Source organism: Scyliorhinus canicula, chromosome 3 (assembly GCF_902713615.1).
Source record: "Scyliorhinus canicula chromosome 3, sScyCan1.1, whole genome shotgun sequence".
Classification (NCBI taxonomy): domain Eukaryota; kingdom Metazoa; phylum Chordata; class Chondrichthyes; order Carcharhiniformes; family Scyliorhinidae; genus Scyliorhinus; species Scyliorhinus canicula.
This window is the reverse complement of record NC_052148.1, coordinates 61,867,869-61,894,250: the sequence shown is the minus strand read 5'-3', so window position 1 is coordinate 61,894,250 and position 26,382 is coordinate 61,867,869. Positions and strand designations below refer to the sequence as shown.

At 46.7% G+C, this 26,382-nt stretch overlaps 1 protein-coding gene across 4 annotated transcripts in view; it reads left to right on the top strand.

Moving 5' to 3' along the window:
• The window catches only part of il11ra (interleukin 11 receptor, alpha), a 150,166-nt gene that overhangs the window by 41,317 nt on the left and 82,467 nt on the right, over positions 1–26,382 (top strand). For all 4 annotated transcript variants that reach the window (XM_038790622.1, XM_038790623.1, XM_038790621.1 and 1 more), the window contains exons 4-5: positions 19,096–19,262; positions 22,882–22,996. In XM_038790622.1, coding sequence (XP_038646550.1) covers positions 19,096–19,262; positions 22,882–22,996 — 282 coding nt within the window. The remainder of the gene's footprint in view (positions 1–19,095; positions 19,263–22,881; positions 22,997–26,382) is intronic.

Below are 26,382 nucleotides of genomic sequence, written 5' to 3'. Positions count from 1 at the left end.
CCTTGACTTTCTAGGTGGTAGAATTCTGGTTTGGACGATACTGTAGAAGGAGCCATGGTGAGTTTCTACAGTGCAACCTGCAGATGATAGACACTAGTATTGCCACAATGTGCCCATGTCGGATAAGTGAATGTTTAATCTGGTGGATTGGGTGCTGATCAAATGGGCTGCTTTGTTCTGGGTAGTGTTGAGCTTCCTGAGTCTTGGTTGGGCGGCAGTCATCCACGTAAGTGGAGAGTAGTCCATCACACATCTTACTTGTGTCTTCTAGGTGGCAGACAAGCTTTGGGAGGCAGTAGGTAGGTTACTTCCTGAAGAATATGAAGCCCCTGACATCCTATTGTAGTATTTATATGGCATGTCTACTTCAGTTTCTATGCGATGGTAATCACAAAGATGTTGATCGAAGGGGAAATCAGCGAGAGTAGTGCCATGGAATGTAAAGTATAGATTATTATATTCCCTCTTGTTGGAGATGGTCATAGTGGCACATGTGTGGAGCAATGTTCTTTGGCGCACATGTGGATGTCACCCCTGAATACTCAGTAGCTAGATAAGGAACAGGAAGGAGCTAACGGTAAATTGTTGAAGGGGACTCCCAACAGTGGTGGTGAGTGGGTTGGAAGAGAAGCTATGCTATGGCAATGCTCATGTAGATAGGTGTGGAACCATGTGAGGAAGGTTGCATGGAAGACCGACATTTGAAAAGTTAGTTGTGAATTGTCACATCAAGCAGTGAGTTGAGGACAAGGAGTACTACAGCATAATAGTCATGTCCACAGGCAGGGGTGAAGTAATTTGTAACCTAGGTTAGGGCCATTATGCTTCTGTGAGAAGGGCAGGAGGCACAAAGGAAAAATTCAAATAGGAAGTTAAAGGCAAGTAAGGATTTTGTTGGAAAATTATGTTTTCAATAATTTTGGAGAAGGGGCTATAATTGAGGGCAGAAGGATTGATTTATGTTTTTCTGGGAGAGATGGTAACGGGAATGAAGTGAAAGATAGAAGTGAGCAGTTAATATTTTAACCACATTCTAAAACCGATCTATTTTTCTTGAGATTTCTGCTGTGTAAATGTTTGCTTTTTAAAGGTAGTCATAGTAATGCAAGACTCAGCAAAGTGCTGGCACCGAAGCCTCTTTGAATATGTTTTCCCTGCAACAGAACAAGTTGAAATGTGTGTGAAGTGCTGGGAGAGGGAATTTTACATCAATTCTGCGTTTCTTGCCCTTTGTTACTCTTGTGGTTGAGACAAATGGTTTACAAACTGAGCAGGTTTGTAGAACTCTATTTCTATGGGAGGGTGTAATCAATTAGGATGACACTGTAAATGTGGTCACTGTAATGCAGTAATTGGGCAGTTCAAATGCAGATTACAGTAGAATCTGTGGTAGAAAAGAAGGGGGAAAAACAGAATCAGCAAACCTTTCTAGGAGCTATTCACAAAAGATTCTTTATTTGCACACCAGCTGACTCCCAAATTAATACTTTGTAACTGGAAAGTTACACAGCTATCTGTTAAGTGCAACGTTCACATTTATTTTGGGGTATGTCTGAAAGGTAAGAAAATTAATCTTTTCAATTAGATTTGCATTTTAAAACTGCTAACATGATATTTTTCTTTTTTTTGAATTACTCAATCCCCTTGATATTCCAGTTCACAATTATGCTTTTCAATTTTTAATACTAGTTGCCTGGCTGAAGACATTGTTTTATGGTGACTACTCACGGGGATTTCAGCTACTCTCCGATAGCTGACTGCCTAATGCGTTTGTGTAAAAGAAAATCCCAACGCATGATGTTGCAATGCAGCCTTCGTTCCATTTAACATTAGGCGGTTAACAAGCACACATCAGAATTTTACACAAAGGAGCAGCGCACCAACAGATCTGATTAACTACCCGAGTTGACTTCATTATGCTCTTTGACTTGGTTCAGATATAACAAACACTAAAAAGGATGGATTCCTTGTGCTACCTGATCTTGTCTTTCAGAAGCATCTCAGAGCCCAGCATGTACAGTGCGGGCCATTTTGAGATGCGTGTTTGCTACGTCGGCCAACAAAGCTGCAATTTTGCACAAGTGATCACATTTCAAATGATTTCCACCAACTAAATATAGGGAAATTTGAAACTATTGTCTTCAGTCCTTGCCACATACTCCATTCACTTGCCACCGCCTGATTCCTGCTCCCAGTCATTTGTGTCAGCCTGAATCAAATCCTGCACAGCCTTCTGACTGGATTTGCAATTTGGGTAATTCTGGGGGTTGGTAACCATGGAAACCTGCTCACTGAGCCAGTATACTGGTTTCTCAATACAAGGCTGGTATGATGTATTTTCATTGAGGCGAGATGGTGGGGGTAGAAGAGGGAACCGGCTTGATGTGTTAAACTGGTCTTCAAGGTCCTTATACAAAACTTGTTGGTAGATCATTGCAGAGGCAGAATACAATCTTCAACTTGCCATTGGGTGGGCAGGAGGTGGGATTAAGGTACCGTCCACTGTCAGGCACACATCAGTAGTAGGAGGTGTTGTCGGTTGTTGCACTTTTTACTTGAGTGTATTACGCGTTTTATTGGAGTGTATTAACATGCCTCCGTTTAAAGGCCGTGTGATTAACACTACTACAGCTCTGTGTATGTAATTCTGCTCGGAGTCGCCAGGTGCCGTATTTAGACACCTCACAAGTATATCAAGGTCAGGTTCAAAGTAATAAATCTGTACACCGATTAGTAAGTTCAAACGATTGATATTTATTATAACAAATATAGTAAATACACATGCATACGCTAAAGACTAAGTTACTTCTAAACTAAACGACTAAAATACTTATCTAAACAGGAACAGGCAAGGTCAGGGAGCGAGGCCTTCGTCCCGTTCTTGGTCTGCAACTCTCAGAAAGTTAGAGGTCGTCAGGGCCTAGCAAGTCTGGTTCACGTAGCGAGCGTCGTGGTGAAACTTACAGTTCGATGGCTGGTGGCTCAACGGCTGGTGATGGAACTGGAGTCAGGATGCGATGTATCAGCAAGCGATGAAGGCAGCAGAGAGCCGGAGCCAAGACAACAGACCGGACCATGTGCGGGGTCTACTTTTATAGGTCCCCCCCAAAGTCCGTGCCTCTTCGGGGCGGTCTCTACCTGCTGTATATCGATTGGGTCTTCTCCCAATCGATATTTTCCAAACCCCCCAATCTGAGGGTCGCTTCTCGATGGGTGGGGCGGTCTCTATGGTGCTTTGTGATGGATACTTATGGTGCCGTTTCGTCTGGGCGTCCACTCAAAGTATCCATTCAAACCTAAATGTTTCTATTGTGTGGGCCTAGATCTGGATCACCTCATTACTATGCAAATCGTTGTTGCCATTTACACCTTTAGCTGAGATTCTGCACCTGGCCATAAACTGGTTTCTGTACGTGCAGAATGCTAATTAGCCTTCTGCAAACTGCTTGTCCTTGCTAAGACTGTTTTCTCCCTGCAGCCTTAGCAGTTCTCCATTTTTGTAGCCCAGTGTCCATCTTAGGTGGCTACATTCCCTCCTTGTGATCCTCACAAAATCGTGAAGGATCACCTATGCACGTTGCTTCGAGTGCTTCTGGGTGCCCTCTTTGTGTTCCCTGACCTCAGCAAGTTCCTGGGCGTCTACTCTGTCTTTGACTATGGGAAGAAAACATTTTTATCTGACATTTCTACTTGGCGCTATGTCAAAGGGGACATGCATTACCAAAACCGGGAACCTCTACCTATCACAACTATTATCCTTATCCTTACTTTAAACATTTTATTACAGTCTAAAAACCTTATCCATTCACACCACATTACATATCACTTCCTGACTCGGCAGTCGAGTTCAGGACAATATAATACATGGGTATCCTTTATTAACATAGTGCTTTATTCATCAAGGGGCAAGGGAGATTGATGAAACCGAAAAATAGGGGATCGAACTCCATAAACGGTTGAGGGGCAGGAACGGGAGGCTCTCCTTTTCCACTTCCTCAACCTGAGGGTCTGTACAATTATGCAGAGGATTGCAATCACTAGCAGTGATTCAATCACGTATGACATGGAGTACCATGTCATAAATTTTGTGCACCAGGTCTGAACTTCGCTGATCAGAGCTGAGCACGGGGAAGTTGGTGTGAGGGAAACATTGATGGCGGGGGTTGTGGGGGAAACGTGACTCGCTTCCACATATACAAATATAACATTTAACAGTAATAGGTAGGCTTCCATCATGGTCTTCTCTTCGTTCTCTTTCTCTTCCTCCTGTATGGCCGATCCTTGCTGTGAACCCTCTTTCGTCCTTCGAAAGCTATGGGATCAAGCACAGTATCTGTCAATACACAGTTTAATATCCATACTTGTTAGTGTATCTGTCCTCTCATTCCAATTGACCCATTAAAATGACTGGCCAAGTCACACCCTGTGACTCCCCTCATTTTTTTTTCAAAAGCGAATTTTAGGAACAAAATACACCTAACAACTTTCCTCCTGCGAGCCATCTCGCAGGCTTTGCTAGTTTACCATCCAAATGTTCCTGGATGTAAATAGCATGTGGGATGGCGGCCTAAAGGCTACCTAACGAAAAATGAAAACAAATTTGAAACAAAAGGTCGAATGGGTTGCGTATGGGCCGCTACGGGTAAGATTTGGATGGAATCCTCGGGTAAGGCGTGCTGTGCCGTACCCGAGCTTGGCTGACCAAAGTGGGTTCTCAGACAGGGCGAGTCCTCAGTGCCGTTTGTCCACTGCCTGAGTAACCTGGAATAAACGGGCAAGAATGTGTTTACCGTGGGTTTGCAGCCTCTATTCACCGAATAGAGGGGCACCTAAAAACAAGGGAGGAGCCAAGATGCTCCAACATCTGAAAACAGTGAACTGGAGTTCTCGGAGACTTCAGCAGAGAAACTTAGTGTGCGTGTAAGGCGGTCACAAGCCTTACAGCTGAAAAGATCTCCAATCAAACCATTGGGTTGGGAACCGAAGTTCTCAAAGGTATCGGCGGACAAGCTAAAGTGCGTGCGAGGTGGTCACAAGCTTTTCAGCTGAAAAGAAGGTGTCCGACCTCCAACTGAACCAATAACATTAAAACAAACAAACATAAACTCACAAACAAAACATATGTGCAGGTTCCATCAGAAAGGATATCGCTTTCCTCAAGCGGTTCCTATTTTACATCATCTGGACACCTCACTTTTTCTCTGCCTCTGTGAACAGGGTCACAAAGGGGTTGCCGTATCGGGATTCAGACACCGTGTCGTCCTGCTCTCCCGGATCCCACACCCTTGTGTGGATCAGGCATGCAATTTTGTAATTATGTGACCGGGGGTCACTTTCATCATTACGGACAAGTCTGTATGAATTGTCCCTGTGCCAAAGTGTTGGGTCTAAACTTGAATGGGCATTGTCGGGGTAGTCGGGGTTGGGTGGTGGGTCTGGATATTTGATATAGGTGACTTCCATGGGGTCACTGGAGTCGGGGTCATAGTCGCTGCAGTGTGGGCTGTAGGGTTGTGTGCTGTGGCTGTCCTCCGAGTCAGTGTCTGTATCGCTGTCTCTGCTGCGGCAGCTTGTGGGCGTTTCGGGGCGTGGTCTGTTGTGGTCAGTGGGCGGAGTCGTGGGCGAGTCCGATGAAGAACTGGTCTGTGAGGGGGATGGTGGAAACGTGTCTCTAGTGGGCGGGGCGAGGTGTTCTGCTGCGTCTAGCAGGACATGGTGTGCATGGTTAGACTGTGTTCCATATGCCTTTAGCTGGTTAATATGGAACCACGCAGTCTTTCCGTTGGGGTATTTTATCCTGTAAACTGAGGGGCTAATTTTGTCCGAAATTGAATACGGGCCGGAATATTTTGGTGCCAAAAAAACTGCTGGGGTTATATACAGATAGCATTACCTGTTGCCCAACCTGGAATTCTGTGGGGAGTACGGTCTTATTAAAGCAGGCTGTGCGTTGTCTGCGCCGTTTCCCTAGCTGAACTGCGGCTGCGATCTGTGCAGACCTCACAGTCTCAACTAGGTCTTTAACAGCTTTCTCATGAGTGAGGGCCATCACTTCGGGGCTAGTCATGTCCAGTCCTAAAAGGAATTCTGTACCTTTCATAGGGCGTCCGGTCATGAGTGTGTGTGGGGTGAAACCTGTAGATGTGGAAACCGTATTTCGGATAAACATGAGTGCAAATGGGAGTACTGAATCCCATGTAGAATTGTTCTCTTGAACCATTTTCCTAAGGGTCGATTTTAGTGTCCGATTCATGCACTCTACAATCCCGCTGGACTGTGGGTGATACGCAATATGAAAATTTTGTTTGATGCCGAATATGGTCAGGACGTTCTTCATGACACGTCCTGTGAAGTGAGATCCCTGGTCCGAATCAATACTTCTAGGTAAACCCCATCTTGTGAAGATGTGGTGGGTCAGGATCTTTGCAGCTGTCTTAGCTGTATTTGTTCTTGAGGGGAATGCCTCTACCCATTTGGTAAAGGTATCAATTACCACCAGCACGTATTTATAGCCATTCCTACAAGGGGGCAATGGTCCTATAAAGTCGATCTGGAGGTTTGTCCAGGGGCCATTAACTGGTCGAGTATGCCGAAGCTGTGCCTTTTTGGAATACCTCTCCGGGTTATTCTGGGCGCAAATAAGGCCATTCTCAATGTAATGGGTTACATCGTTCCTTAGGTTAGGCCACCAACAGAGCTGCCTGAGGTGCCTCGTGGTCGTGTCGATTCCTTGATGTCCGTGTCCGTCATGGAACAAGGCAATCATTTGGTTTCTGTCCTGCTGCGGGACCACATAAAGCTGGTCCTTGATGATCACACCCTCATGTGTGGTCAGAGCGTGTCTAAACTTATCATACTGAGGCACAAAGTTGCCTTTAAAAATCTCCCTGAGATCCTCATCCTGTTTCTGTGCAATCCTTAATGTCAGTCTGTGAGATTTGAACTGCGCTCACAGGGGCGCTAGCTGGGGGTGTCCACAAGTGTCCTCGCCTGGAACCTGCTTTAGCCAGTGCGTCGGCTTTTACATTCCCGGGGGGGATGACCTATGGTGGCTTCTAACTCTTATAATGCCGAAGGTCCAATCCTTCGCTTTGTCTAGGATGTGGCGGAGTAAAGGGGCTGATGGAAGGGGTTTCCCGTCTGCGGAGACAAAACCTCGTGTCCTTCACAGGGGTAGAAAATCCGTCAAACTGTTGCAGACATATAGACTGTCCGAATATATGTCCGCCGGGCTGGGGAAAGAATCGGGGTGGTCCACTATATAAGCTATGGCCGCGAGCTCTGCTGCCTGCGCGCCTAAGTGACCTGGCAATTTTAAAGCTATTTCCTCGAGTGCGCGACCCTGCGCGTCCTCGACATAGATGCCGCATCCAGTGATACGCTCACCATCTAAAACCGTGGATGAACCATCCACGTATATCCTTATTGGGCCACACGTGTCTGTGTGTTGGGGGCTTTGTCTTGGGTTCCCTATCTTCCTGGGGGGTGTCTTCGCTATGAAGGGTCCTGTGTTGTGTAGGGGTGCTACAATTTCATAATCATGGGGCTGTCCTGGATATTGGAGGTTGTCGGCTAAAAATGTGTGTGTCCGGGTCCGTTTCACCGTAATGTCGCGTCCTTGTAAAAGTAGTGTCCACCTAGCTGCCCTAATCTGGCTAACTGAACCGTCCTTCAGTCGACCGTCTAGGAGTAACTGTGTGGGGGTGTGCTCGGTCAAAATAGTGATGGGGTTGAGTCCGGTGATGTAGGAGAAGTATTGCACTGCCCAGAAAACTGCAAGGAGGTGCCTCTCGCAGGCTGAAAATCCTTGTTCAACTGGGTCTAAAAGTCGGGAGGCATAAGCCACTGGCCTTAGCTGCTCGTGCCGTTCCTGAAGCAACACGGCAGAGAGGGTCAGATCTGTGCTCGCTTCAGCATAGCATAGATGGTAATCATGTCCTGTTTGGCACAATTGCGAGGCACAGAGGAGGTCGTTCAGACGCTCCGGGCAGAATTAGAAGAGAGAAATCGGATGAGCAAAGTGGATGTCAGGGACATCGAGAAAGAGAATATGGAACTTAGAGGGAAGCTGGCAGAGAAAGGTAGAGAGGTGGATGATGCCAAGAGGGGGAATATTGCATAGGGGGAAAGGTGGTCTGGGACTTGCAGCGCGGGTGCTGCGCTAAGGGCTTTCTTTAACTCCTCCACAGCCTCTGTATTTCATGCGGAAGCCATTCCCAGGGGGCTCCTTTCTTAAGGAGGTCTGAGAGTGGGGCTGCCTTTGTCGCGAATCCGTCGATGTGGTTCCGACAATAACCAACCAGTCCTAAGAACGACCGGAGGGCTGAAACATTCTGGGGAAGGGGCAATTTGATAATCGAATCAATTCTTTTGAATTCGATCTCGCGTTTGCCGTGTGTGATGACTGTACCCAAATACATCACTTTATTTTCCAAAATCTGGGCCTTTCTTGGGTTAACTTTACATCCAATCTCGGTTAAAAGTTCCAGGAGCTCGGCCAGAAGCGTAATGTGCTCTGCCTTTGTGTCTGTCTGCAGTAGTAGGTCGTCCACATACTGTACCAGACATTCGGGGCGGGAAAATTTTTCTAAACCATTCGCCAGCTGTCGGTGGAAAATGGAGGGGGAATTGTGGAATCCTTGTGGGATGCATGTCCACGTACACTGTTGTGCTTTGAACGTGAAGGCAAATTTGTACTGGCACGCCTTTGCCAATGGGATTGACCAGAAGCCGTTGCTAATGTCCAATACCGTGAAATATTTGGAGTTGAGTCCCTGTTTGAGCATGGTCTCGGGACTTGTTGCTACCGTGGGGGCTACTGCTGGGGTTACTTTATTGAGCTCCCGATAATCGATGGTCAGACGCCATGATCCGTCGGGCTTTCTCACTGGCCAAATAGGGGCATTATTGGTGGAGGCTACTGTTCTAAGTACCCCTTGCTCCAATAAGCTACCTATTACCTTCTCTATTTCTCCCTCTGCTTCTAGGGGAAATCTGTATTGTTTCTGTGGTCGGGGGTCAGGTCCGGTAACGTGAATTTGTCCAGTCATTCTGCCGCAGTCGTGCCGGTGACTGGCAAATGCTGTCCTGTGTTTGTGTAATACTGCCTTTACTTGTCTGTCCGTGTTTAGTGTAGTCAGGTCAAATGAATAGTCGCCTACTGCGCTAATCCAATTAGCGTACTCCTACTGTGAGAGTAGCGGGTGCTCTGTCTGATCTCGCCATTCGCCAGACACACTGGTTAACTGGGTCGAACAACAGACAATGGGCATTCATAAAATCTATCCCCAGTATGTGTTCTGCTGTCCGGGGAAGATTTACTAGAACGACGGGGTGTTTGGTGGAAATGTTCCCTAGCTGGAGTGCTACGGGTGCTGTAATGTGTCCCTGCTGCGCGTGTCCTGTGAAACCGCTAAGTGTGATGGTGGAGGTGGTCGGCCACGTGTCTGCCTGGGACGTGGTGGTGGAATTAATCGTGGTGCGGGACCCTCCTGTGTCCCAAAGTAACTCTACGGGCTTCCCTCTAACCTTAGCTGTGACTACCGGTCTTCCGGATTGATCCCAAAGATTGTCACAGACCCAAGTGGGGGAGCCCGAACACAGTCAGTCCGTCCCGTCCACATTGATCTGTCCTGACTGTATCCCTATGCTATGGATCGGCTTTGCTTTGTTTCTATTCAGAGTGCCTGTCTGCTGGCCTCTCTGTGATCTCTGGGGTGCATTGCATTCCTTAGCCCAATGTCCTAACTGGCCACAGTTGTAGCATTCCTGCGACTTCTGTGGAGGGCTGTTCTTTCCTTCATTTACCCATGCGGGGTTTTGGTGCGCTCTCACTGCCTGAATGTCCGCTGCAGCCTGAGCTTCTTCTGGGGACTTTACTTTGCCTCTGCCCTGAACTGATTGCTCCCAAGCGCGGGACAATCTTTTCAGGACCCATTTCTCATTGTGGGCCTCTTCTGAGGGGTCATAACTGTTGCAAGCACTGTGTCCTGCATCTGTCATGATGTGGAGATGCCGGCGTTGGACTGGGGTGAGCACAGTAAGAAGTCTTACAACACCAGGTTAAAGTCCAACAGGTTTGTTTCAAACACGAGCTTTCGGAGCACGGCTCCTTCTTCAGGTGCACCTGAAGAAGGAGCCGTGCTCCGAAAGCTCGTGTTTGAAACAAACCTGTTGGACTTTAACCTGGTGTTGTAAGACTTCTTACTGTCCTGCATCTGTGGCATGGGAAATTATGGTGCGCGTCCATTTAACCATGTTTTCACGGTTCAAATGGGCTCTATTTAAATCGCCGAAAACTGCGTTAAAATGGATCCACAGCCTTCCTGCAAATGCTATGGGGTGCTCGGTTTTCTTTTGTCGGCACTTGTTAAGTCCTTCGACTGGGTCACCTCGGTTATACCCTATGGCATCTAAAATGGAGGTGTGCATTTCCTCTAGGGTGCCTCCGCCAACGTTCTGTGGGTCGGGGAGGGCTGCTACAACCGATTGGTCTAAGCTCAGAACCGTGAGCTTAACCTGCTCTCTCTCGTCCAGGCCGTACATGGTTGCCTGTTGCTTCACTTTCGCGAAAAATTGATGGGGGTCTGCGGTGGGGAGAAACGGAGTGATCTTCTCACACGCGTCCCTGAGTTGGATTACAGTTAAGGGGGTGGTGTAGGTGATATTGGGTGCGCCATCTGTGGTCGCTTTCCTTTGGGTGGTGACTGGATTCATTGGTGCAGTAACTATCTGGTCTGTGGGGGGTTGGGGTGCTTGTCTCTTCTGCTGCGCTGCTGGCGCACATGTTCCCTGAACATAACGCCGCGCTGTCTCGCTTAATTCCTGCCAGTCTGGGGCATTCTCCTCATCTAGCTGTGTTCCAAAAGTACTTTGAAACCCATTCTGCACTGAAAGCAGAGATTGCAGTTCCGCAATCTGCTTTCTACACTTCGCATGATCCACTGTACTCTGTCTTTGTTCTGTGGTGGCAGCATGGAGTGCGCTTAAAGCTGCCTTTAGGTCAGAGCATTGCCTCTGCAAAGCCTCTACCTGCTTCTCTGATTATTCTCTTAACAGGACGGCACGTTGTACGTCCTGATAGGCCTTTTCGTACTGGGTCTGGGAACTGCTGAGATGGGCTAGACAAAACTGATGTGCCCTCTTGGCATCATCCACCTCTCTACCTTTCTCTGCCAGCTTCCCTCTAAGTTCCATATTCTCTTTCTCGATGTCCCTGACATCCACTTTGCTCATCCGATTTCTCTCTTCTAATTCTGCCCGGAGAGTCTGAACGACCTCCTCTGTGCCTCGCAATTATCGGCTTGCGTGCTTTACTAAGGTTTTTCTTATGAATTTGAGAGAGGTTCTCCCACCAAGTATGTCCTGTACTTCCGGGACCTGTCTCCTCATTCATACAGAACTCTTTCCAAAGGGGCCATCCCTTTCCTTGCAGATACTTGCGGAATTCCAGCTCCTACACGGGACACTGACATACTCGGCTACTGCTGGTCGCTGCGACCACAAACCGTTCTGGGTTCATGAGGCGTTCCATTGCCTGCATGGCCATTTTCTCTGACTCACTTAAATTTGGAACAGGGGGTGTTGAGGTTATGTCTCACGAAACGGGTAAGGCTTACGCTATGTTCCGTTCACAAAACTCCCGAAAGTTTGTCGCAACAAAAACGCTTTCAGGTTTTCCTTACAACCCTGTTAGTACGCATGCACTAAACACACTTCCGAATTACGTTTATTCGTTTGAACACCTTGATTACTTGTGATTTCTTTCCTTTTTCTTTACTCAGATTTCTAATTCAAATTTCAGGGTCCTCGACGGAGTGGGGGTGCCACTTGTAACCGCGTCCCGTCAGGATGTCGCCACTAAATGTTGCACGTTTTACTTGAGTGTATTACGCTTTTTATTGGAGTGTATTAACACGCCTCCGTTTAAAGGCCGTGTGCTTAACACTACTACAGCTCTGTGTATGTAATTCTGCTCGGAGTCGCCAGGTGCCGAATTTAGACACCTCACAAGTATATCAAGGTCAGGTTCAAAGTAATAAATCTGTACACCGATTAGTAAGTTCAAACGATTGATATTTATTATAACAAATATAATAAATACACATGCATACGCTAAAGACTAAGTTACTTCTAAACTAAACGACTAAAATACTTATCTAAACAGGAACAGGCAAGGTCAGGGAGCGAGGCCTTCGTCCCGTTCTTGGTCTGCAACTCTCAGAAAGTTAGAGGTCGTCAGGGTCTAGCAAGTCTGGTTCACATAGCGAGCGTCGTGGTGAAACTTACAGTTCGATGGCTGGTGGCTCAACGGCTGGTGATGGAACTGGAGTCAGGATGCGATGTATCAGCAAGCGATGAAGGCAGCAGAGAGCCGGAGCCAAGACAACAGACCGGACCATGTGCAGGGTCTACTTTTATAGGTCCCCCCCCAAAGTCCGTGCCTCTTCGGGGCGGTCTCTACCTGCTGTATATCGATTGGGTCTTCTCCCAATCAATATTTTCCAAACCCCCCAATCTGAGGGTCGCTTCTCGATGGGTGGGGTGGTCTCTATGGTGCTTTGTGATGGATACTTATGGTGCCGTTTCGTCTGGGCGTCCACTCAAAGTATCCATTCAAACCTAAATGTTTCTATTGTGTGGGCCTAGATCTGGATCACCTCATTACTATGCAAATCGTTGTTGCCATTTACACCTTTAGCTGAGATTCTGCACCTGGCCATAAACTGGTTTCTGTACGTGCAGAATGCTAATTAGCATTCTGCAAACTGCTTGTCCTTGCTAAGACTGTTTTCTCCCTGCAGCCTTAGCAGTTCTCCATTTTTGTAGCCCAGTGTCCATCTTAGGTGGCTACACGGTGTAAGGGCCATGCACTGCTGTTGGGTCAGAAGCAGATGGTAGCCACCAGCCTGAAAGAATGTGAAATGCCCATGATGGTGCCAGCAGAGAAGAATTGAAGAGGGTATAGTAGTTGTAATGAACTCCAGTTGGCTTTATTGCTTGGCCAATTGGAGTATGAGCTCCCTCAATGATAGCTCATTGAGGGGGCCCATATAATCACCTGTGTAGGCTTTGTGAGCAGTCTTAAATTGACTGGACTGCTAGAAGCACTGTTTGTAGCTGCTCCTGTAATATCGTTATTGTAAATAAATATTGGTGTGGTGACGGAACTCCTGCCTCCCGTGGATTACTACAGTAGTGCTGACCAAGACAGGGGCAGAGAAGTTCTGGTCCAATACTGACAGGTTTGTAAGAGTAGTCAAAGAGAAAGGGAAGGCTGGCACTTCCAAGTATAGACTCTGTTTATAGCCACCCTCCCTTATCAGTCCTTCCCTGACTGAGGGTTCACTTACCAAATGGCAATTGAGAAGGATGCCTCCCATTACTAAAGGAATTATAAATTTGGTCTCAGCTTGTGAGACATGCACGCTCTTCCAAAGCGTACAATCTATCACCTTGCCAGCCCTCACTCATCATACTCCAGTTTATCAGCAGCATCAAATGAAAGAACACCATTCTACCGTACTGCAAAATAGGTACAATCCTTTATTCTGCCGCCATCACCAGACCGAAGAGCAGGAGTAGGTCATTCAGCCCCCCAAACGTGCTCTGCCACAATGGCTGATCTGATTATGACTTCAACTTCTTTCCTATCTGTCCCCGGGTCCTTTGACTTCCTTGTTGAACAACAACCTATCAAACTCAACCTTGAATAAATTACTCTGTTTCCACTGTACTCTGGGGTAAAGCATTCCAAAGATTAACAACCTCAGCCTGAATTTTGCACCCATTGGGCGCATGCACTGCGCAGGCCCAGAAGGAGTCAGGAAACATGCTTCTGGCTGTGATTGGCCCCGGACACAATTCCATACTGCCAATTAACGGGCAGCCAGCATAAAGCATGTGCTAGGAAAGACTCCGTGCTGCTGGGAAGGGCAGGCCCTGAGAAATGTGAGGATGCGAGCTGACACTTCTAATGGGCTCCCACAAGAAGACAGCTGCTGTGGAGTGTCTTTGGAGCGACAGACGTATGCAAAATAATTCCTGAAGGAAAAATACTGCAAACGTGTGTCTATACAGCACATTCAAACATAAACCTCAATCCCTAGACACTTTCAGCCCTGACAGTTCATCTTGCCCTAGATTGAGGTTACAGCTAAAATGTAATGGCTGCCTGGCCAATTGGCCCACCTGCCACCGGTAAAACTAGATAAACCATGTAAAGTTGCTTTCAGCTGGCCCCTTCATGGGCTAAATTGCCTGTTCAATTGTTGGTGGGCACACTTCTAAAAGTAAACAAATAACCAATGAAATAATGTCTTGCTTATCTCAGGTCCTTGAGGATGTGAAAGTTCGCCTTGTGCTACTAATAAACGGCCTTATGCAGCATAAGGTTCACCAGGGTATAAGCATGTGATTTTACTCCCAAGTCACAATTTACTAAATCTATTCCCAAACAATAAGGTCAGAAGTGTGGATGTTTGCTGATGATTGCACAATGTTCAACGCCATTTACAATTTCTCAGATACTGAAGCTGTCCATGCAGAGGAGGACTTGTGATGAAACACACAGCGTTGCAGCTGTGGTGGACTGTAGTGGTTCAAGAAAGCAGCTCACTAGCTTTTAAGCATCCTCCTGCTGATTCCCTTTTTTTCCCCTTTATTTATTTTGTGCTGTTATCATTTTTGATCCATGGATGCTTAATGGACATGTTTCTTTAAGTCAAACAGCAAAGAAATGGAGGAAATCAAGAAGTTGCAGCAAGTCAGACAGCAAGTCCCTGACTTCTCGCCACCCGAGAAGTGTGATGGGACTCTGTCCGATTGATTGGCCGGTGACCAATAAATTAGCTAAAAAGCTGTATTCTGCCCGGTATCAGGTGGTGACTGGGTCCTACTCGGTGGAATGATTTTCAGAGACCCAAGGTGCTAAGTTTGAATCCTGGACACTCGGGAAAGGGCCCTGCTCTTCTTTCTCCCCCGTGTTATCTCCAGAAATTCTGTGAGTTGCTGTATTTCTGAAACTGCAGAGACCTGAATAAATCTACAGCAAAACCATTCCAGGCTGCAAACAGACCTGGATCTGAAAGCTTACTTTGAAGGAGCATCTGCGTAAAGACAACTGTCTAAAACAAAGATTACTTTCCTTTTTCTTATTATGTTCACCCCTCTCATCCCCTCTGTGTTTATCTGTCTTGTGTGTGTATGTATGGAGGGTGGGGGAGAAAGTTAAAGTGAGGAATTAGGAATTAGCTGATAGTTGTTTTTGCTGCATATTTCAATATAGTTCTGATGATAAATAAAAAGGAATGGTATTTAAATTTACAAACCTGGTGACTAATTATTGGGCAGCCAAGAGCCAAAGACTTTGTTTTTTTTTCTCTCTCAGAATTATTGGTGAATTCAATTGTGTTGTGACACCTCGTCAAATGTGGATGGAATCGACTACGCACTTGTCCAGGATATTGTAACACCCACCACCTTCTCGAGGGCAATAAATGCTGGCCGAGCCAAGGCTGTCCACACCCTATGAATGGATTTTTTAAAAACAATTTATTCAAGGCTGGGGCTGATAGAATTTGAATTGAATTGGGTGGGGGGGGGGGGGGGGGGGGGGCGGCGGTGAGAGAACAAACAGGAAAGTGGAGTTTATGCCACAATCGGATCCATGATCTGATTGAAAGTTTATGCCACAATCGGATCCATGATCTGATTGAATAGCAGAGCTGCTTTGAGGAGGCGATTTGCTGACCCTCCTGAATGTTTATATTAAGAGGCATAACTATTCAAACCAATCTTTCCTTGTTAGATGGACATTTGAATCCTGTCTATGCTGGCTGGCAGGATAAAGATTCCATTACCTTGCTGCCTGTAAGGCACCCTACATGAAAGCATGGACTTATAAATAGCAGGGCGCAAAACCATGGACTTGTAAACAGCAGGGAGCACTTAACTAATTGACACAAATTTATTTAAGTTTTTCAGTAAAACTGAATGTGGTGAATATATGTGTTTTGATTTTTCAGCAGGTAATAAAGTGTGCGACCTGAGACTTATTTTGAGATCGAAGGCACGTGGGCCGGGATTTTCCCTGCTGGGGACAAAGTCCCAGTGCGAGCTGGAAAACCGGCACCAATCACTCCAGCTTCAATGGTCCCCCAAACTGAGGAATTCTCACCTGTCTTGGGGGCTAGATGTACGCCGGAGGGGTTGTCGCCACTCCAGCCGGTGCCGGAGGGACGGTGCGTGTTTGCGCATTCGCGGAACCGCCGGCGTGATCTTGCGCATGCGCGGAACCGCTGGTGTGATTCTGCGCATGCGCAGACCGGCCGGCATAGTTTGCCGCATGTGCGGGGGATTGTCTTCTCAGCGCCGGCCATGGCAGAGCCCTACAGGGGCCCGGTACGAGGGAAGAAGTGCCCCCACGGAAACAAGCCCGTCCGCAGATCGGTGGGCTCCGATTGCGGGCCAGGCCACCGTGGGGACCTCTCCTGGGGTCTGATCCCCCCCGCGCCATCCCGAGGACTGCCCACGCCAACTTACCTGCCATGTCCCGCCATGTGGGACCATACGTAACCCACGCCGGTGGGACTGGCCAGAAATGGACGGCCGCTTGGCCCATCGGGGCCCGGAGAATACGGCAGCCGGCGGCGGGGTGAAATTTGCGCCCCCCCCTCCCCTCCAGGTGATTCTCCGGCTCAGCAGAAAGCCCAGTGCTGGGTTAAACCAATTTATTTTTAGGAAGTTTCTGTGCTGTAGCAAAGCAAGCTATGCCGGGGCCTCTTTTGGTTTCCATTTATTGACATACTGATATAAGCTGAAAGTTAGGGAGAAGGACAAACTCCGAGAGAAGATTTCAGAAAGTTGCAGAAAGACTTTGACCGATTCAGTGAAGAGGTGGGTGATGGGTGTAGTTCATGTAGAGAAATAAAAATAGTAGATTTTGGGAAAGTGAAATCTCTTGGTTTAGCGAGTTCTAGAACTACAAATAAAAAATGTCACAAAAAGATAATTGGATCCTGGGTTATTCATACATCGCATCAAGGGCAAAAGCAAGAAGGTGACGTTGAATTTGTATGCCTATTAGTTGGGTCACAGTTGGAATGTTATATGTAACTCAAGGCATTTAATTAAAAAGAGGCCAAAAAACTATTGAAATGGTATTGTGAAAATTCATTTGAATTATTTTAGGAAGTAGAAATCATAGAATCTCTACAGTGCAGAAGGAGGCCATTTGGCCCATCGAGTCTGCATCAATCCTCCCAAAGAACACCCCACCTATGACCACTCCCCTGCCCTATCCCCGTAACCCCACCTAATCTGAACATCTTTGGATATTAAGGGACAATTTTCATGGCCAATACATCTAACCTTCATATATTTGTACTGTGGGAGGAAACCGATGCAGACACTGGGAGAAAGTGCAAAAGTGCTGTAAAGCAGTAGTGCTAACCACTGTGCCACGCTGTGATGCAATAAGGAATGGAAATATTGGAATTTTTTAGTGCATTAGAGAGAAATAATAAACATTTTTAACACTAAGAAAGGCTTGCAAGAGTAAACTGTACGTTTTTTGCAATAATTTGTAAATTAGTACCATGTGGAAATGTACACTGGAATATTGTTAGAATGAATAAGGCAACTAGAAAAGTTGTTATTTCATACATTGGATTATTAATATAACCACTGCAGGCCTCTGCAGTGATTTATATTAAATAGCTAATAAGCTGGAGCTAACATCAATTTCTCTCTTCAGAGGTAAGTATTTGAAAATGAATATAGAAGGATGTACTAATCCTGAATTGAAAGTGGATATCCTCAGTAGATTAACTGGCTTAGACAAGGTGGAGCAAATAACATAAGTTGCTATGATTCCAATGATCTGAGAACAATAGGATAAGAGGATAATATAATCTTAACTTGGAATATTGTACAAATTGAAATGACTGTATTCAGTACTTGACATTTACTTTGTTACACAGGAAGAACTCTATAAATACCTTATTTTAATGGTGAATGGAGGACTAAGGGGATATTGAGTGCTGTAAATCTGTTTTATATTCAGGACGTGCCAATGGGCCAGCACTCCCCTCTGGAGGTAGACCAACTAGGGCCGGAATTCACGTTAAAGAGCTTGACAATCTGGAGTTGCTTACAAACGCTCCACTCACCACACACTCACTCCAGCCAAGAGGATGGCTCAGAGAAGACCTGCCTCACGATTTTGAGAGTCTGAAGTGGACCCATTGCTCGATGCCACGGAGGAGAGGAGGGAAACCCTCTTCCCCTTGTTGGTCGCAGGTTCAAACCCGCCTTCCTGCACAGAACCTGGGCGGATGTGGCAGAAGCAGTCAGTGCTGCCAGCCTCACCAGGATCTGAGCTGAAAGTTGAGATCACTGGTGAGGCCTCTGCCCTGAGAGGGGCTGTGAGACAGGGAGGGTTCCAAAGGCCACTGTGCAGGTGTCATTTGGTTGTGGTGAGCTCTGCTAAACCCCTGCTTCCTCTGTAGTGAGGCTGCACTCTGAGGAATGCCAATACCTGGTGGGCCGGTGATTGAGCATGACCATGCCCTTGATGATACTAATGGGGCATGAGGGATTCCAAAGGGGCAGCCTGGGTGGGCTCCCATATCACCAGAGGCTCTATGAAAATGTACAGGACACATTGAACATAAGCAGTGTAAATAGCCAGAAGCCTGTAAGTAGTACCAGAGGGGTGTGTTTAAAACACATAATGCAGCAAAGGCGGGCTTGAGCCAGGCCACCCCGATTCTGAGGCATGGGCCAGGCATCCACCCCCCAGCAAGCCCAACGTATTTTGATAGTTTCCAAGGCAAGTTTTCCGAGGTAAATTTTCTGAGAAATGCCAGAAGAATAAGGTTGACTGTTTCAGTACAAGTTAGTATGTGATAACTGTTCTGGACATTTATGAAATGGGAGTGTATTTGCAGTATTCTTACCAAAAGGGGCAAATGTGTAGACATGAAATAAGTTAGAGTGAACTTTCAGGATCCCTAAATCCTGATATGTGAAGATTTGTTCATTGTTTTCTCGCATGCACTAAATTATTGTTACAGCATGTAACTTTATCAACAGGATTATTCAGTGGAAGGTTAATGGGACCCTTGTGGCCTTAACTAACGATTCAAAAAGACAACATGGAAATCTTGTGTTGTTGATGGCAGACTTGTCCATGGAAGGAAATTATAGTTGTCACGACAATACTGGAAGATTGTTGCACTGGATCAAACTAAAACTTGGATGTAAGTCAAATTTATGATATAGTTGATGTCTGTCACAACTGATAACACTTTTAAAAGAACACTGCCATGGATGTTACAATTCAGTTTGGGAAAACCTGGGCATTTTTAAATTCCAGACATCAATCTTTTGGGCCGTTCTTGGGAATTATGGTTAAAGCTATTTTAACCAGAATTGAGGTGTTGCATTAAAACTTGTGTATGAGGGGCAGCACGGTGGCCTAGTGGTTAGCACAACCGCCTCACGACGCTGAGGTCCCAGGTTCGATCCCGGCTCTGGGTCACTATCCGTGTGGAGTTTGCACATTCTCCCCGTGTCTGCGTGGGTTTCTCCCCCACAACCCGAAAATGTGCAGAGTAGGTGGATTGGCCACGCTAAATTGCCCCTTAATTGGAAAAAATAATTGGGTAATCTAAATTTAAAAAAAAACTTGTGTATGAGAGTGTTGAATTTCATTTAGCAATTGATTTCTGCGTAAAGCATCTGAAACTTGGAAAGCTCAGTCTAGTTACATGTAATGTGTTTCTTTTTAGTGAGATGTTCTGAGTTTTACATTGCGTCGACCCAAGGTATCTACACATGGCAGCAATATTCATAAATAATTCAGGTTATGCTGGAATCATTTTGTTGTTTCCCTTTACTGGGACAAAGGAGAATTTTCAGACAGAATTCAGCTTATCTGGCTTGCACTATCCAAGACTAATCATTTTAAACGGCCTAAGTTCACCGTTTAATGCAATTCTAAACCAAGTATAGTAGAATAAATCAGCTTGACACTGTGTTCCTTCAATATTGAATTTTTACAATAAATCATAGTCAATGCTTTCCTTTCATACCATTCAGGTTTCAAGTGTGATCCCCCAGTGACCAAGTTTTCTGTTTGGAAGCATTCTCTAAAACTCATTGTTCCTTTCCCGTTGTAAAGGGGCTTTGATCTTTTCAATTAGAATTTTAAAGCTGATGGTAGTTTAGGATTCTCCTGGGAAATACTTCCAACATTTTGAGTAAAGTTGGGGGTGGATTGTGCTTATTACAGGAATTCATGTATGTTTCCAGATGGAGACTTAGTTTCCCACCTTACGAATGCGCATATCTCTGTGTTTCTACCTGTTACTTAGTGTCGTTCCATCACCAGTACTTTAGAGTCATAGAGAGTCATGCAGCTTTTACAGTAGGGAAATAGGCCATTTGGTTCATCATGTCCAGGCTGGCCGTCAAGCTCTAGTCCCATTTTCCAGCACTTGTCCCGTGGCCTTGTATGCTATGGCATTTCGAGTGCTTTTCTGAATACCTCTTAAATATTGTGAGGATTCCCGCCTCTACCAATCTTTTAGGGAATGAGTTCCAGATTCCCATCACCCTACTGGATGAAAAGATTTTTCCTCACATCTCCTGTAAACCTCCTGCCCATTACCTATTTATGCCTCTTGGGTTATTGACCCCTTCACAATGCCCCTCATAATTTTATACACAGATATGAGACCTGGCTTTTCAATTTCTTGCATCTAGCACACCAAATATAGATATTCCACTGCTAACATAGATGGGAGGGATTGAATGAAGTATTTAAGGAATGACCATAAATTGTCGGAAGCGAATGGTAGTTACAGCTGGAGCTACTTGGTGGCATTAATGAGCATCTGATTATTAGTAGTATTATAGATTTTGCATTGCATATAAATAGCTCAATAGCCAAAGAAATTAATGTACCTTGACTTTGATAAGATACAGATGAGGGAAAAGATGAGCAATTAGTCCAAATATGGAAGGATATATTGACTTGAGGAATCAAAACGTTGCATATCTTTAATAGGTGAAGATTCTGCATAACTTTGAACACTGTCATGTGTGTCCCTTTAAGAAAGGTTTAGTCTCATCATGTGACTTGTAGCACATTGGGCTGTGGCTGTCAGGTAAGAGGGTTTTTTATAAGGTTTCCGTTTCAGTTTGACGGCTTTGGACTGTAGAAGGAGAAAGAAGTGTTTACTCTGTTTTCATTTTAAAAGCTGTTCCATTGGTTGTGGCTAAATCTCTTGACAACTTCAAAGATATTGTTGTTTCCCAGAAGGAGTTTGAATCTGCTGGCTGGACCTGGATCAGAATTTCAGGAAAAGGACCAGTCCCATTCAAATGAGAATACAGTGTGCTGGGCCATGCCCTTGAAAAGGGGCTTTGGTTTATTGGATTCTGTTATTGAATTGGAACAGCTAAGGGGGAATTCATTATGTGTTATACATAGATTATTGTAGCTGTGTGGTATCTTTATGTTTGTAATTGATAAGAATTCTTGCTGTGTTTATAGACATATATATATATATAAATATATAGTGTGTGCGTATCTGTGTATATAATATATGTTAACTACATTCTTAGAATAAACCTTGTTTTGATTAAAGTGTCGAGGAAGTCTGATGAATCACACCTGCAGCGAAGGCTCTTGTGCTCATCCTAGACAAATTCAACATAAAGGTTGTAGGTCAAGTGAACTTCATAATACACTTTGGAGTTTCTAAGCCCTGGCCCATAACAACACCAACAAGGCTGCCTACAGATATTTGTCATCTTTGTGGTTCTCCTGTAAACGTCAAAAATTTTCACGTTCTGTCTAATGCTAGGTTCTATTATTTTGTCATAATTCCAAGGGCTCATTTAACAAGATAATTTTAAGGCATCTACTTTGAGTTCAGGTATTGGAATTAAGGAAATGTGGTCTGAAACACTCACCTGCCTTTCTATCCACTAATCTCTTGTAACATAAAGAAGTATACTAGGGACCATCAATGGTTGCAAGTATTCATGTACCAATCTAAGTCATATGTTTGCTCCCAGAGGAGCATATTCATGCTTTGTCATGTGCTCTGTTAGAGGGTATTAGGACATATCATGCAAAGACTCCTCATATAGTGGACTATTTAGCTGTCCAATCAGTATTGTGAGAACTGGTACTTTTTCCACAGAGACATTGGTGGCCATCTTTGCAATCCTTCATGTGTCAGATTACAAAACAGCAGGAACAGAGGCTTGACTCCAGGTCATCTAAATAAGAATGTAAGAAATGGGAGCAAGAGTACACCATTTGGCCCGCCGTGCCAGCTCCACCATTCAGTTTGATCATGGCTGATCTTTGACCTCAACTGCACTTTCCATCCCATATCCGATGATCCCCTCAGAGACCAAAAATCTGTTTACCTCCATCTTAAATGCATTCAAGGATGAAGCATCCACAACTTCCTGGGGTAAACAATTCTAAAAGACTCGCAACCCTTCACGTGCAAAGATTTTTCCTTCTCTCCCACCTACTTGACCAATCCCTTATTGTGAAACTGTGCCCTGTGTTCCACAGATTCCTCAGCCAGGTGAAACACCCTCTCAGTGTCAAGAACTGTCAGGACTCTTAGGGTAGAAATTATATAGATGCTACATTCTGTCAAGTATTTCAAACCTGTTGAACATGGGATTTATACTTGCACTCAACAGGTATTTTGTTTTATGTAATTTTGGCAGATTTGTACTGATTAAATTTTAGACCACTACATGTTGAATGCTTAGAAAACAGGAGTTTAACTATTTTCCCAGTATTTTCCAACAGTTACAACAGTTTTATTTCTGTTTCATTAATAGATCCTCCAAGTAAGCCATTGGTACATTGCCAAGCTTCAAACTTTTATAGAATTTCCTGCTCGTGGAAGAAGAATCAAGAGGCAGCCTTCCCCACCATTTACAGTGCAACCTATAGGTAGGATATCTTCAGGCATGTAGTATAATTGTGAAATGGTTGCATTCTATGTACACATTTAAATCACTGCTGAGTAACATTTATGGAATTCCTACCCATTATGTGAGTTCTTGAAGACACATCGCCACTTTTTCGGGGCAAGTAAAGAAAGCAATAAAATTAAGGTTTGGTTGTGTCATCACTTACGAAGAAGAAAGAAAAAAAACTGAGGGAGAAATTCTGGGAGAAAAAAGTTATTTAGGGAATCGATTCCTGACACTATCTTCTCCAGATATGTGCAGGTGCTAAGTTACCCCTTAAAATTTATCTGCAAGCTAGCTCCACATCACGGTACTGGACTGATGAGTTGTATCATGATTCACATAGATGAGGCACAAGGTCTACTTTCCAGTAAGCATCTAGCCTCATTTGTGCTTCAACATCTAGGGCGGGATTCTCCGTTGCCCGTCGTAACGCGGGTTTCCGGCGAGAAGAATCGGGGTTAATCACTCCGGCGTCGGGGCCTTCTTTTAAGCTGGCAATCTCCGTTCCCGGAGGGGCCAGCAGCTGACTGACGCGATACGCGTCAGTTTCACCAGCTGCGGAAGTGGTGAGACCCGGCGTTTTTTGGAGGAGGGAGGAGGGAGGAGAGAGACAGACCCGGCATTTGGGGGGGGGGGTGTGTGTTCCTGCATTTGGGGGGGGGGGTGTGTGTTCCGGCATTTGGGGGGGGGGGTGTGTGTTCCGGCATTTGGGGGGGGGTGTGTGTGTTCCGGCATTTGGGGGGGGGGTGGTGTTCCGGCATTTGGGGGGGGGGTGTGTTCCGGCATTTGGGGGGGGGGTGTGTTCCGGCATTTGGGGGGGGGGGTGTGTTCCGGCATTTGGGGGGGGGGGGGGGGGGTGGGGGTGTTCCGGCATTTTGGGGGGGGGGGGTGTGTTCCGGCATTGGGGGGGGGTGTGTGTTCCGGCATTTGAGGGGGGTGTGTTCCGGCATTTGGGGGGGGGGAATGTGTTCCGGTCATGGAATTTGGGGGGGGAGGGGGTGTGTTCGGCATATTGGTGGGGGGGTGGGGTGTGTTCCGGCCATTTTGGGGGGGGGGGGGGTTCCCCCCCCCCTTCCTTGGCATTTGGGGGGGGGGTTTGGGGGCAGAGGCGGGGCAGAGAGGGGGGGCGCGGATGCCCGGGGCCAACGCACCGTCGCCCCCCCCCTCTGTACGCCGCGTCTGCCCCCTACCGCAACCCCCCCCCTCACCACCCCTACCACTCCCTCCCCACCACCCCTACCTCCCTCCCCACCACCCTACCTCCCTCCCCACCACCCCTACCTCCCTCCCCACCACACCTACCCCCCTCCCCACCACCCCTACCCCCCTCCCCACCACCCCCTACCCCCCTCCCCACCACCCCTACCCCCTCCAATGCCGCCCCCCATCTCTCGCAACGCCGCAACCCCCCCCCTCAACGCCGGGTCTCCCCCCCCCCCTCAACGCCGGGTCCCCCCCCCCCCCTCAACGCCGGGTCCCCCCCCCCCTCAACGCCGGGTCCCCCCCCTCAACGCCGGGTCTCCCCCCCCCCCTCAACGCCGGGTCTCCCCCCCCTTCCTCCCCCCCCCTTCCTCCCCACCTTCTTCCTCCCCCCTTCTTCCTCCCCCCCCTTCCTTCCTCCGTTAGTGGGGGGGGGGGGGGGGGGTGCGGCGTTGGAGGGGGGTAGGGGTGGTGAAGGGGGTAGGGGTGGTGAGGGGGGGTTGGGGTAGGGGCAGCGGCGTGCAGAGAGGGGGGCGACTGATGCCCGGGGCCAACGCACCGTCGCCCCCCCTCTGCACGCAGCTGCCCCTACCCCAACCCCCTCCCCTCACCACCCCTACCCCCTTCACCACCCCTACCCCACTCCAACGCCGCACCCTCCCCACCCCCCACTAATGCCGCACCCCCCCCCCACTAACGGAGGAAGGAAGGGGGGGAGGAGGAAGGAAGGGGGGGGGGAGGAGGAGAGGGGGGGGGGCTGTGTGGGTACCGGCCTTCAGAGGGAGGGGGGTTGCGGCGATGATGGGGGGTTGCGGCGTTGAGGGTGGGGGGTTGCGGCGTTGCGAGAGATGGGGGGCGGCGTTGGAGGGGGGCGGCGTTGGAGGGGGGTAGGGGTGGTGGGGAGGGGGGTAGGGGCGTTGGAGGGAGGTAGGGGTGGCGAGGGGGGGTGGTGGTTGGGGTAGGGGGCAGCGGCGTACAGGGGGGGGACGCCACAATCCGGCGCAGTTGATGTCACAAATTGTGAAAGTTGGAAAGGTTTAGTAGATCTCTGGTTAATTGGACTATATACTTCTATGCTTCTTCAGATTGGCCTAACTTCTAAATAAATCATAGTGTGTATATTTTGTGAAGTTAATGCAGGAGCACGAGTCACAAAGTAATTAGGAGGATTGTAAAGTGCTCCGTTAATGTTGCTTTAGAATATCTTAATAGAATTTCTGTCTTCTGACTCATTCTGGTATGTTCTTGGATTTAGTTTACATCTATCCATTTAAAACAGTGAACACTGTTTTTACTTTAGCGATTCTTTCCCTGTAAATTTGTTCATGGGTGTAAGATTTGTTGGCTAAGTGAATATTTTTTCCTCTCATGTGCTTGTTGTTCAGCTCTTCTACTCCCAGGTCAGATGTGCAACCCACAGCTCTCTTAACTTGGAGTCAATTAATTTTAATTGTTCAACAATTCGATTTTTTTTTTGTCCCCCATCAATTCTTCAGTATATTTCAGTCACAGGCGAAATTTGTCCGCCCGTGATCAGTAAGTTTTGTAGACAATGGAATGTGTATATCCTCAATCTGGGAGTGTCAGTATCCTAATTAAAGAACCTGACCAATCAGCTTTTGTGAGTTTAAAAGTAAGGGTTATTCAGTCTCTCACACTTGCCCTAAATTAAACAGTACAGTGTGCATGCATACATTGTTCTCGCTGGAGTTCAGAAGAATGAGGGGGGATCTCATTCTAACAGGACTAGACAGGGTAGATGCAGGGAAGATGTTCCCAATGATGGGTGTGTCTAGGACCAGGGGTCACAGTCTGAGGATTCAGGGTAAACTATTTTGGCCAGAGATGAGGAGACATTTCTTCACACAGAGTGGTGAGCCTGTGGAATTCATTACCGCAGGAAGTAGTTGATGCTAAAACGTTAATATATTCAAGAGGCGGCTCGATATAGCACTTGGGGCGAATGGGATCAAAGGCTATGGGGAGAAAGATTAGGCTATTGAGTTGGATGATCAGCCATGATTGTGATAAATGGCGGAACTGCTCAAAGGGCCAAAAGGCCTCCTCATGCTCCTATCTTTTATTTATCCATGTATATACACACACACAAAGGTTAGATACAGGTGAATGTTACAGATTATATTTATCTCCGTTTCTGATTAT